General features: G+C 49.7%; 1 protein-coding gene across 1 annotated transcript in view; it reads right to left on the reverse strand.

The window, feature by feature from the left end:
- The window catches only part of PAMR1 (peptidase domain containing associated with muscle regeneration 1), a 53,593-nt gene that overhangs the window by 20,990 nt on the left and 18,620 nt on the right, over nucleotides 1–13,983 (reverse strand). Inside the window, exon 3 of the mRNA XM_078863488.1 lies at nucleotides 3,153–3,320. Coding sequence (XP_078719614.1) covers nucleotides 3,153–3,320 — 168 coding nt within the window. The remainder of the gene's footprint in view (nucleotides 1–3,152; nucleotides 3,321–13,983) is intronic.

The following is a 13,983-nucleotide window of genomic DNA, read 5'->3' on the forward strand; positions in this document are numbered from 1 at the left end:
TATTTTTTTACCAGGTAAGGCCCCGATGAGCTACGTAGCTATTTTTCAGTATTGACCTGGCTATCACAAATGATAGCTCGACGAAGTGGCTTATCACGTGGAAATCTCTAACAGCGAAAATTCACTAAACGCATATTGATTGTAAATGTGGAGCGGAAAAAACCCGGAGGATCTGGAGAAAAATATACGCTACCACAAACTCCAAATATACAGTCGTTCGGGTCGGGATCGAACCCACGACCTCCTGTATACCAGGCAAGGGAGTTAACATCTCGCCACTGAGGAGGAGGCAGCCTGCTGCCGAGGGCTCCATCACTCATTCGTCTCAAGACAAGGAAGCGAGATGTCGTGAGGATGGATGCAAAATACCCTAAGCAGGACCCTTGCAGACGCAGTGAAGCATTACATATGGAGTAATGATTTTGCACCTCTTTTAAAATAGATTCTGGAATATAAATTCATTTTCTTCTCTTTCGCTAAATGCCAGGAGGACACACGGAAAGTTTTTTTTTCCCACCATAACTGGGGCAGATTTTTTTTGTTCAATCCACTCATCGGCTCTTAATTAACCAAGGTTAAATCTCGGGAATTTACGTTCCAATTTGAACCAATAGGCATGACTGCATTACATTTCAGTAAAAAAAAAACGTGACAGTTTAGTTTCAAACTTAATGTGTCATTCTAGTTTCTGAATGCTATTTCTCTGCAGCATACGTTAATTATTTGTGAAAGCTAAAAACTCAGTCCAGTTGTTATGCAATCTGGAAACTTAAAGGATATCAGACAGATGGTTAAGCGGTCAGCCAGCCCAGTCACCAATGACTGCACACACACAATCTTATTTAAAGAAAGCGTTTTCAATTAATTTCACATTTAAGCTCTGGGAATTTTGTTCGTATTTACTTATTTGACAGCCGTGTGACTGAACATCTCTCTCGGCAAGAGACGTGTGCATGGCCCAGCACTTCCCGCGTGGATCCGAGGTCACCCAGAGGGACCTCGGAGGTAGTTCCTCGGAGCTCTCACAGGGCGGCAGCGAAACATCAAACTCGAATAGTAAATGTTGTGGGTTTACTCTCCAACACACCCCTGTACTGGAGTATAAAATAACTATGTCCACATATACGTATACACAGCAGCTATATAAACGAATGTATGTGTAGTGATTCTGTCACAATCGAAAATATTCACCCGACGGTATGAACACTGTGTGTGTGACACGGGCAGTCAGGAGGTCAAGTGCACTGTGTGTGTGACACGAACAGTCAGAAGGTCAAGCGCACTGTGTGTGTGACAGGGACAGTCAGAAGGTCAAGCACACTGTGTGTGTGACACGGACAGTCAGAAAGTCAAGCACAGTGTGTGTGTGACACGGACAGTCAGAAGGTCAAGCGCACTGTGTGTGACACTGACAGTCAGAAGGTCAAGCACACTGTGTGTGTGACAGGGACAGTCAGGAGGTCAAGCACACTGTGTGTGTGACAGGGACAGTCAGGAGGTGAAGCACACTGTGTGTGTGACACGGGCAGTCAGGAGGTCAAGCACACTGTGCGTGTGACACGGACAGTAAGAAGGTCAAGCACACTGTGTGTGTGACACGGAGAGTCAGAAGGTCAAGCACACTGTGTGTGTGACACGGAGAGTCAGAAGGTCAAGCACACTGTGTGTGTGACACGGACAGTCAGAAGGTCAAGCACACTGTGTGTGTCACACGGACAGTCAGGAGGTCAAGCACACTGCGTGTGTGACAGGGGCAGTCAGGGGTCAAGCACACTGTGTGTGTGACACGGGCAGTCAGGAGGTCAAGCACACTGTGTGTGTGACACGGAGAGTCAGAAGGTCAAGCACACTGTGTGTGTGACAGGGACAGTCAGGAGGTCAAGCACACTGCGTGTGTGACATGGAGAGTCAGGAGGTCAAGCACACTGTGTGTGTGACAGGGACAGTCAGGAGGTCAAGCACACTGTGTGTGTGACAGGGACAGTCAGGAGGTCAAGCACACTGTGTGTGTGACACGGACAGTCAGGAGGTCAAGCACACTGTGTGTGTGACAGGGACAGTCAGGAGGTCAAGCGCACTGTGTGTGTGACAGGGACAGTCAGGAGGTCAAGCACACTGTGTGTGTGACAGGGACAGTCAGGAGGTCAAGCACACTGTGTGTGTGACAGGGACAGTCAGGAGGTCAAGCACACTGTGTGTGTGACACGGACAGTCAGGAGGTCAAGCACACTGTGTGTGTGACACGGAGAGTCAGGAGGTCAAGCACACTGTGTGTGTGACACGGGCAGTCAGGAGGTCAAGCACACTGTGTGTGTGACAGGGACAGTCAGGAGGTCAAGCACACTGTGTGTGTGACACGGATAGTCAGGAGGTCAAGCACACTGTGTGTGTGACAGGGACAGTCAGGAGGTCAAGCACACTGCGTGTGTGACACGGATAGTCAGGAGGTCAAGCACACTGTGTGTGTGACACGGACAGTCAGGAGGTCAAGCACACTGCGTGTGTGACAGGGGCAGTCTGGGGTCAAGCACACTGTGTGTGTGACACGGAGAGTCAGGAGGTCAAGCACACTGTGTGTGTGACAGGGACAGTCAGGAGGTCAAGCACACTGTGTGTGTGAGACGGACAGTCAGGAGGTCAAGCACACTGTGTGCGTCACACGGACAGTCAGGAGGTCAAGCACACCTTCTGGGTGGTGCTCAACGGGCCTGAAAGGAGATTGGTTGGGGTCAGGGAACTGAAGCGATTGGAGGAGACGTAGATAATGAAAATAGTGGATAACTGAGGATGATTGACAGGGTGAAAGGTCGGAATCCGTTGGGAAAGGTGGAAGGTGATTGGCTGGAAGGAAAGCAGGTCAAGGAACCTTTGGGAAAGGGGCTTGAGGGATGTATGAAGGAGTTTTGGGATTGTTGGACTGAAGGGGGTCCTTCAAGACCGTGTTTCATTGCTGGAAGAAATAAAGACTCATGCTGTTGAAGGCTGCCGTGTCGGGTTTTCACTACACAGGGGCACCGGGCGGAGCCGAGGGCCCCTGTGAGAGCTCTGAGCGGACACCTCCGTCACCTCGAGGACACAGTCGTGGATTTCCTAACGTCGGACCACGGACATTTCCGATGACCCCCTCCCCCCGCCCGCCGCGTCGACCGCACCTGGGTGAATGATGCAGGGGTCGCACACGTCCTCGTCGTTGCGGCAGCAGGGCACGGAGTAGCCGGTGGGATCTCCGGTGCCGGGACACAGGCACTCGATCCTGCCTTCCTCGCAGCAGCCGCGGCACAATATGCTCCACTCGGCACCCGGGCAGGTGTTGAGCGTCACTGCGTGCGCGGAACGCGGAGCAAAAAAAACACACCGGACAATGTTTCACGATGAGCGCTAGCTGGGTGATGGTGAGAAGGAAACTGGGCACTGCTTTGGACACAACATGCAGGATGGACGGACAACAGGGAAACGATTTGATGTGTGTCGCTGTTATTCGTGGGAATGGAAGCAACCGGAAAGAGAGGAAGACGGGAAAGAGGATGGCTTGACGACGACGTGAGAGATCGGTGCGAGAAAGATGTGGCCACTGCTTGTGAGCGTATTGGCACAAGACAAAGGAAAGTGGTTAACAAATGACGAAATGTGCAGTGGACACCACCGATGGGCTATCTGGCCATGGATCGCGATGATGGTGATGATGAGCGCTATGCCTGTTATTAAAACCGTGCATTATCCTGCATTGAAGTGCAACATCAACACCATGATCTCGGTACAAATCTATTGCTGTCACCCAAATACAGATGCCAATGTCCTGATTGTCCTGGTAAAAACCCAGACAGGCAGCACACCTATTACTTGCACAAATACTGTCGCTCCAACACGTGTTTATACATTTTGCAGGACTATATAGTGGGTAGCAAAATGTAGTGCAACAGAATGCGTTATTGTACAGTACGGTACGACATTTCTATGCTCCTGCATCCGTGTTCACCGCCTTCACCAACCCGTCACGACCAGCGTGGTGAAGTATGGTCAAATAACACAACGTGACTCGCACTACGTGGAGAGGCCCGCGTCCAGAAATGGAATAAAAAACAGCCGCATATGCAAAAGTTTGCTTTTCAAATGCGCAAATGTCAGAGGCTTGCAACGAAAGGTTTGATAAAAGCACATGACGCAGAGGCAAACGCGCACACAGCAGTGCCGGACTAAGCTAGTGCGGGGCCTGTAGCGTATGTTATGAAGGGGCCCTAAATAAAATAAAAACACGTAAATATTAAATCACAATTTTTTTTTACTTGCATAGTAAAGTAATTGTATTTTTTTCATTTGCTATGCAGCCAGATAATACGACAAATCGCTAACCTTAAACACCCAGTCGTTCATAAAAGTTGAAGGCGGTTATAGTACTATAGTAATAGAGCAAGTGCAGAATCACAGAACCGGAATTCATAGCTTGAAAGCGTTTAGTGCGGGGCCCTTGAAAGTGCGGGGCCCGTAGCTACTACATGTGTAGCTACTTTTGCTACTGGGATCATTCGGCACTGGAACACGGTGCGTTGTTGGGTAACGTTCTGCTCGACCGGCTAATGTCATATTGCAGTGCTGCGTGCCGTCGATTGAAGTCGCATGGAGGCGCTACGGGAGTTGATGGGGACATGTCACTTAAGCCGAAAGCGGTCGTCACATTTCAACTGCTAAGATATGTATGGTGCATATGGCGTGCCGCGTACAGAGACGCCTGCATGTCAACAAGTGGGAGAAGACAAATCAGACATTGCTGATATGACTGATAATTGTGTCTGGCTACGGGTGTGAGGGTAATGTGTCAAATTAGAGTCGGGGGTCACGATTGACAGGCATACGGTCAATTGCACTGCCGATATTCACTCGATTAGGCAAATCATTGCATGTGTCAAGTTTTAAACAATTACTAAACTTCTTTCACGAGACATTAAGCAAAATGACTGAAAAGTGTGATTCCATTGTCGGTATATGATACTGCACACATGCTCTGACACACAAACACAAGCGCGCACACACACACGCCAACGTACATACACACAAAAAACTTCTTATGGAATTTATTTTTTGGCCGGAGCAACAATCGCAACCATGTGTTTTCTCCCATTGCAAACAAGAAAAAGAGAGAGAGTCAATCGCACTTGAAGGCTCTCCTCTAAGCGGGGCCCCCAGACTGCACACGTGTTTTTCCTGAAATAAAACACCGCACGCACACACCCACTGGTTACCAACACGGGACAGACACTCATTAATTTCGGTGCGTACCTGTGCAAGCCAAGCACACAGCATCTGCGCACGCCAAGCTGTTTGCCCGTCTCATTTCACGAATTGGCTTTTAGGTTTTTTTTTTCTTTGTTTAATGTTCACGTGGGAATTCGTTTTTATCACTAATTATGTTCATTCGTGGATATGGCCATTAATATGCTCTTGGAATCCCATTATCATTCGAAGATTTATATCGTTGCAGGGAATTAGTCCCAGAAGATGATACGGCGGAAATACGTTTGGGCTCATTCCAAGAGGCGTTTTCTTATCTTACGATTACAGGATGCCGCTTTCCTGCCCCGTAATGATTCAGCTCAGCACATGTTTAGTCATCCAATACGTTGACAAATTGAACTCCACAGTCGTTGTTGATCGTGTCGAGACCATTGTCTCCACTAAACGTGAGAACTTTGGGGCTTCACAACCCCAAATATCGGCACCATAGAATTATTTTATATAATGTGCACATTTTTTGACTGTCTATCCCTTTCTAGGAAACAAAAGTATAATCAGTTTCTAATGCGCTATTATTAGATGTTTTACTGTGCAAAATGTTCTGTCTGGGATAAAATTCCAGTTGGACGGATGACCAATACAATAAATACCTCTTTGTGGTTCATTAACAGTGTTTCTTTTCCAAAAGACTGGCCCCTGCTGTAGGAATGTGGAATCTTCACGACAGGATCATCGCTGCCGCAGAATGAATGCCCAACAACCCGGTGAAACACGATTCCATTGAACAATGCGCATTACTTTCCTTTTCTAACGTATGTTGATTCCAAATTGGCATGCACACGTGGACAGAGGAAACGCATTTGCGAAACGTTTCACGCGGGTTTTAGTGCAATAAATATATGATGTGCAGTCTCGTACGACTACAATGATACATCTTATTGGTTCTTTCGGTAAAGTCAAGTAGAATGTAAATAATAAAATAATAAAAATAAAACATCAAATAATTCTCACGACGTTTCGGCCACAACGCAAGCAGCCGTCCTCAGGTGGAGAACAGGTCTGTCGAGGAGACAGAGTCATTTAGACTATTTTTATTATTTTAGACTATTTATTTTATTTTATTATTTCCATTCTATGTGACTTTACCGAAAGAACCAAGAAGATGAATCCCTGCAGTCACGAAAGCTTTAAATCGAAATACAATGATACAGTTTGCGGTTTACAAAAGACAAAGATCCGCGTTTGGCCTCATGACTTAGCGAGAGCTCGCCAGTGCGGCAGCACACAAGGGGTGGTGGTGACAGGGGCCAACACAACACGTGGCCAAAGCACTTATTTTACGCCGGGTTGACCTCGGGGATGCCCTAGCCAAATTCAGATACCAGCCGCCACTGGTCATTCAATTCTATTATATTCTTTCATACGGCAACATGTTCAGGGGCTAAATGCCAATGTCGAGCTCTGCGAGCAAAGGACAGGAGGGTTTAAGGAGAGAGTTTGTGTAGTTTTGGGATTCCTCCATTGAAGGAGTGCAGACTGCAGTGGTTGATGTCAATTATTGTCAGGTATTGAATTGAGGTGGCAGGAGTAAATGATGACTGGTTTTCGAACGTGTATTCCCACAGGGAAATTAATCTTTGTTCCCTCCAACAGATCTACTTATGCATATCCCTGGGTCAGGGGTTAGGGGTTAGGAGTTAGTGTTAGGTAGAAGCAGATATACAATTCCCAGGGGAGTGACGGTCCTGAAATTCAAGCTTTTAAATAGGGCCCTACATTAATCAACATAACTTTAAACTAAAGTACTTTCTCTGGTGAATAGCAATACAATATTTATTTCTGAGTCTCTATGGAGACCCTTTGCCCCGTTTGCCACTTATCCAACCCACTGGGTATAGGTTCCCCTATTGGGTTAAAGGTTAAGGTTTAAAGTTTAGGGGTTTGGTGAGCAGGATGAAGTTAGGACCAAGCAGATTATATAAAAATGTAAAACTAAACTGAAAGCAGACTGAGCAAGCAACTGTTTCACAAATAAATGTGTAAAGTGTTATGTACAAAAATGTAGATTTTAGTTGAAAAATGCATGGATATAGACTTGCACGCAAAGAGAGAGGTTTACTTTGTAACTAAAAATAAAGCCGGTACAATTCGTCGGAAGGGGAACCAACATTCCTGTATCCTAGATTATTGGCTCCCCTGGGGGACAAATCATTGAGAGAGAGAGAACATGTATTTTTGACAAGTAAATTGAACAGCAGTTTGCACATTTTCATATTATTGTAGATATCCACAAGCACAAAGACATACACACGCAGACAGCAGGGACCCACTGCAGGTTTAGACGCAGAGGAATTCTGTTTGTATCCTAGTAGACTGGGTGGGTTGGAAAAAGCTAAATATTTCCAGGTATGAGCTTGCCCAACGTTACAATACAGTGTTCAGCAAAAGGGTGGAAACTGAACACGAGGGCTGAGATGGTGTGGATAGACACAACTTTGTTGAATTAAAACATACAAAGACACAGACACACACGTACAACCACACACACACATAATGGTGAACATCCCCTGATTTTACTCATATGCTGTTGAGGCAAGTGGTGTTAGTGAGCACCTATTGAGAGCTACCCACACCACGTCAGTTGATGGTGTATACAGAACCATGGCTGGCAGCATTTGTCTAACCAGTGCGGATGTTCATTCTGTACCTAAGTAGTTCAAGTTGTACGTTTCAAGTTATTTTGTTTAACCAGGTGGAAACTCAAAGAGACCAGGATTATCATGTGCAAGAGTGACCGGGGGGCATTTGTCTGCCACGAGGGGGTGATGATTGCTATTCAGATTCCCAGTGGAGTGATTTGCGGTGTAATTTTCGAATTTGGCAAATCCGGACCCTGACGTCAACGCACAGTGGCCTACTCGAATGAATAACTTGAGGGGATCTCTAACGTCCGTTGTGAATCGAACGGCGGGTTACAGCCAATTCTATTACAGTCCGTTCTCCTATAACGTGTGTTTTCATCGCGTGAATGATATATAACGCGATCAATGTACGAGGGAACACATTTTCTTTATAACACGCATGCAAATTGGATATAACGCGATCGAGCGAACAGAACTACGTCACGCGAGTAGCAACAAGCGGTCGTGCGGCTGCTTCGGCGTAGCGTCACACAAGGCGGGATGCTGCTGGATGCTGCCCATGCGCCTCAGTTTTTGTTCAGCCTTCGTATGCACCTCACGAGTTATCACAATTGTGATTTACACTATGTTGTGTATTATTAATTATAACGCTATTTTTCCATAACGCGGTTTTCTTCAGGAACGCAACTACCACGCTAGAGGAGAACGGACTGTACTAACCACACCGCAGCAATAAACAGGGCGGCCGCTGGATTCGAACCGTGAACCTCTGCAACAAGCGGTGAATTCACTACCGCTGGACCAAGTCACTGCAGCTGGGCTAGGGAAAGCCCAGGACAAGTTTGGATGCTGCTCGCCATCGATGCTGCACAAAGCCGGGATTCGAACCCATGTTTGCTCGAATTGTAGTACAGTGACAAATGTGCTCCAATAACAAAGAAGAATTATGCTTACAATTTCCACAGATCGTAAATAGGGCTACGGTTTTGGCATGGGATTTTTTACTGCTGTAAAATTCATGGCCGAGGCGAAGGGAAAATTTCATAAATAATACAAAAAAATCACAAATTTTTTGTTCGCCTGAAATTAAGAAATACACTTTTTATTTTATAAACTCTATGTATACCCATTCAAAAGTCAAAATAAAACGATTTCTAAACTTCAACCAACTGACAACACAATCAGCCCTTGCACAGTGATGAGCAGACTGTGCGGTGATCCTAGCAAGCTAAGTTTAATTCCCGGCCCATGTGCAACAATAGTGGCAAGTGGTGAACATGTCCTGGGCCTCCTCAATGTTGACTCCATTCTAACAGAGTACCCACCGTGCTACGTGAGCTATAGCACTGGACAACTGGTGGGCAGGCCTGGTGCCGTCCACACCACCCTTTCATGAATGCATATTGAATTGCTTTCGTCCCATACATAGCCAACCGGGCAAAACGGACGTGCGGGTTCAGGATGGGATGTGTCATCCCATGTGCCATCCCTTCCTGAAATCTGTGTAGTAACGCTCACGACTCGTTCACACCGGAGTTGGAGGCACACTTGTTTATTTAACACCAACGTTGTGACATACACATTTGAGGGGGTATCGGCCCCCTCACCCGTCTATCTGAGGACACACCTCTCTAGCTAACCCTAGCCTGCCTCTGAGTCCTCCACTAATGGGCTAGGGGAGGCTATCTTGGCCCGACACTGGTCAGTCGGGCCCGGTACCCAGAGTCCAGACCAGCACTGGCTCTGGCTCTGGTACCACGCCACTGGCTCGAGCCTGCGCGGTCCTGATAAGGACGGCGTACCAGGGGGAGTCCAGGGCTCTATCTCAGACGTCTTCCGCCTCCTCTTCTTTAGCTAAACATCACTCCCGAGCCCTTCGATACAATCCCCTTTTATACCCAACCCCTCCCTGAGGGGTGGGGCCCCGGGGGATCATAACGACCGAATCGACCCCCCAGGGTGTCTGGCGCGGACGTCGCAGAGGGCACCTGCTTGTGCACACATGTAGCCCCGCCTACTGTGTTTGTTTACCATAGGCTGCCATGCATAACGGGCTCTCTCTCTAACACCCCTACATCACTCCCCCCCGCATAGCATGCAGCCGTCCCGGCTGCCAACATACAAAAATTTGACAATAAAGGTGCCTTCACCCCCTGACCGCGCGTGTGCCTCACTATTTTTGAACAATAACAGGAACCAGAACAAGAACGCAACAACAAGATGAGAAACAACCCGACGCACCCCCCCGAATAAATACGAATTCCGTAAAAAAACAGCTTATATACAACCAGCAGGGAACCCACCCCGCACACACAACAAACGGTGAACCCAGCATATGTACATCCGAGGAGCGGGAAACACACCATCCACACAACACCCAATAAACACAACAGCTATGTACACATTTTCCGGCCTCACAACAGTTTGCGCATTTTAGCGCGCGTCCTTGCAGCGGGCCCCTCACACGGGGTAACCCCGCGTGGCGGACAATCAGGTGGCGACTGTCCGTCTTGAGGTGAGCATTGCTCTGACTCCGCGTGACCCTCGGCATCCGCAGGAGGGGTGATCGGGCGTGAGCCCGTCACTCCTGATGCTCCTGAAGGTGGCACAGCCGGCAAGGCATTAGGTGAGAGCGACGGAGACGGACCCAGCAAGTCGGCCGACCCCCCACATGTTTGGCCACGCGCGTGTGAAGTGGGGTTGTGAACCGCAGCGAAGGGTTTTAATCTGGAGGGGTGCACGAACCATCGCCGCTTCCCCCACTTGATGCGCACGCACTGCGGACGTAACACCTCCACCACTTCCACAGGGCCCCGCCACGGCCGCACAAGTTTAGAGGAGGTTGCCAGTGGCACCTGGGGGCAGTGCAACCATGCCTTGTCCCCCGGCTTCCACTGCAGCATGTGCGCTCGACTCAATCTGAGGCGCTCATTTGCCTTCTGACGGAGGTCAGAGTTTTGCATTGCAGCATCCCGTGCCTCGGTCAATTTGTCCAGATTAAATTTAACGTGGTCAGCCAGATTAGTTTTTCCCTGCGGCACGGGGATCCGCAACTGGGCACGAACAGGCGGGTCTGGTTCTCGGCCGTACATAAGGTAAAAGGGAGAAAACCCCGTAGCCGCATGGGGTGCCATCCGGTACGCCGCCAAGACCCCCTGAATTTGTAGGTCCCAATCCGTTTGCGAGTCCGAAACTTGTTGTGATAACATGGACGAGATGGTGCGATGCAAACGTTCGACCATCCCGTCAGTTTGTGGGTGATATGGGGAGGTCCGAATTTTCTTTGTGCCCAGGAGATCGCAGACTTGTCTGAGTAGTTTACCGGAAAAATTTCTGCCCTGGTCGGTCAGCAGCCTCTCCGGAGCACCTTTGTCCAGGACATAACCCTGAACAAAGGCCTCCACGATGGCTGCTGCCGACTGGTTGGCCAAAGGCCAGGCCATAGGCCAGCGTGTAAAATACTCGACACCCGTCAACAAATATCTATTCCCTCTGGGGGTGGCGGGGAATGGTCCCAAAATGTCCAGAGCGACCAGCTCGTTTATCCTGGACACTTTGATCGATTGCAAGGGCGGGTTAGACTCCCGTGCCGGCGGTTTGCGTTGTGCACATTGAGGGCACGATCCCAACAAATCCCCCACATCCCTCGTCATGCCAGGCCAGTAAAAATCAAGTTGCAGCAAGGCGAGAGTCTTTTGGGTCCCCAGGTGTAGGAGGCGCTCATGAGCGGCCCATACCACCCTACCCCGCAACCCAGTAGGGACAACCAGCCGATGTCGACGTGACTTCCCGTCCCAATGCATTAGCAGACCTTGGCACATTTCCCATGCGTCGGAACCACCACTTTTTCCCCCCGCCGCACCGCCAACGCGACGTCGCCACCCGAGGAGGGAGACATCCTCCATCTGGAGGCGCCCCCATTCAATGACGGGCAACCCCAACAGGGAATCTTTGCCCTGCTGTTCGATCGAATTAGGAACCATTGCATCGTCGTCGTTGGCGGCCGCCAAGACAGGTACCGATGTGTCCCCTGGAGGCCTGCAACGTCCAGACCCCAGGAGGCATGCACACTCGGAGGTGGTTGGCAAGCGTGACAGAGCGTCCGCGTTGGTGTGGCGAACGCCCTTACGGTATGTGGTTTGGAAATCGTAATCCTGGAGGACCTCCAACCATCGGGACAATTGTCCCGATGGCTGTTGAACCCTCAGGGCGTACTGCAGTGCCGCATGATCTGTGCGGACGGTGAAATGCCGACCGTACAGATATGGGCGATACTGTTGGACGAAATGGACAATTGCCAACAGTTCCCTACGGGTGACACAATACCGTTGCTCCGCTGGAGACAACACCCGACTGCCGTACGCAACCACATGTTCCACGCCGTCAACCACCTGGGAGAGCACGCCCCCAATACCCGTGTTGCTCGCATCGGTGTCGAGCAAGAACGGTTTTGAAAAATCAGGGTAAATCAGGGGAGGAGCGTTTACCAAAGCATCCCGAAGGGAGCAAAAAGCAGCCTCCTCCTCCTGACCCCAGCAAAACCGAACCCCTTTAGATGTTAAAGCATGTAGGGGTTTGGCGATAGTCGCAAAATTAGCGACGAAGCGTCTATAATACGACGCAAACCCAATAAAACTCCTAACCTCTCCCACTGAGGTGGGAGTCGGCCAGGAGCTTACACACTGCGTTTTGGCGGGATCGGTAGAAATACCTGAGCGCCCCACGATGTGCCCCAAATAACGCACCGACTCGCGTAACAAATGGCATTTTTGGGGCTTAAATTTCAAATTAGCAGCCCGCATCTTTAGGAAAACCGCCCGCAACCTCTGGAGATGTTCCTCAAAAGTTTTGCCAAAGACAATGACGTCATCCAAATAAATCAGGCACGACTCCCATTGCAATCCAGCCAAAACCAATTCCATCAACCGCTGGAAAGTTGCCGGCGCTGAGTGTAAGCCCATCGGCAACCGGTTGAATTGAAACAGGCCGTGCGGAGTACGGAAAGCAGTTTTAGGCTTTGAATCATCGTCCAGAGGAAGCTGCCAGAATCCCGAAAGTAAGTCCAATGTGGAGAAGAATCGCGCTCCCGCCAAGGCGTCAAGCGATTCGTCCATCCGTGGGAGCGGGTATGCGTCGGCAACCGTAATTTTATTAAGGCGCCGAAAGTCAACGCAAAACCGCAACGAACCGTCCTGCTTCTTAACCAGGACGATCGGCGCTCCCCAAGGGCTGTTGGAGGGAGAAATTATGTCGGCGGCTAGCATGTCATCAACAGCCGATTTGACATGGTCCTTTTCGGCGGGACTCAACCGAAAAGGATTTTGGCGTATTGGCGCGCTGTCACCCGTATCAATATGGTGACGCAGCAGATGAGTGCAGCCCAAATCGTATTTATCCCGACTGAAAACGTCGGAAAATTCCCTCAGTAGTGTCTTAAGACGTTGGCGCTCTAAATTTGACAGGTCCGTCGATCCCGCGCAAAGCGCCTCGAGCCACCCTTCATCGCTGTCTGAATGTGGTCGCGGTGCAGGGGCAGCGCCGACATGACTCGCGACGGGTTCCTCACAGGGCACCGGCGTTGCGTGAGCAAGCACGGTCCCCTGTGGGACCACCACCGTCTGCGAGCCCACATTGAGGACCGCGATGAAGGGTTCTCCATCCCCTCTCACTATGGTCTGGGCCGGGAGTAAATTAGGTCCACTGACCCCGGCCCTAGACGGTCCCAGCAAAACCCCTTGAGCCCCAATGCCCTTAGCGAAGGGCCGCCGAAGTCTCAAAGGAATTAACATTTGCGCCCCCGGAGGAACGCGCACCGTTCTATCTACGAACGCCGGCACCGTCGCGAACGCCGTCCGGCTCGTAGCGGGGGATGGCAAAAACGCCATGCGTCGGCCCGATGGGAGCTCAATGCATCCCTGGTCGATTAATATCCTAATCGGCATTTTGGCCAGGAAATCCGTCCCCAGCAGGCACAAAACCGCCAGCGAGGAGGAAACAAAAATCGGCCCAGATAATTTAATATCCCCGACACAAATTTGGGCTCGAATTTGTCCGATGATGCCAAGTGAACCCCCGTTAGCAGCAAAGAATGGCACATTAACAGGCATCAAAG

The sequence above is a fragment of the Lampetra fluviatilis genome, chromosome 16, assembly GCF_964198595.1.
Source record: "Lampetra fluviatilis chromosome 16, kcLamFluv1.1, whole genome shotgun sequence".
Classification (NCBI taxonomy): Eukaryota; Metazoa; Chordata; class Hyperoartia; order Petromyzontiformes; family Petromyzontidae; genus Lampetra; species Lampetra fluviatilis.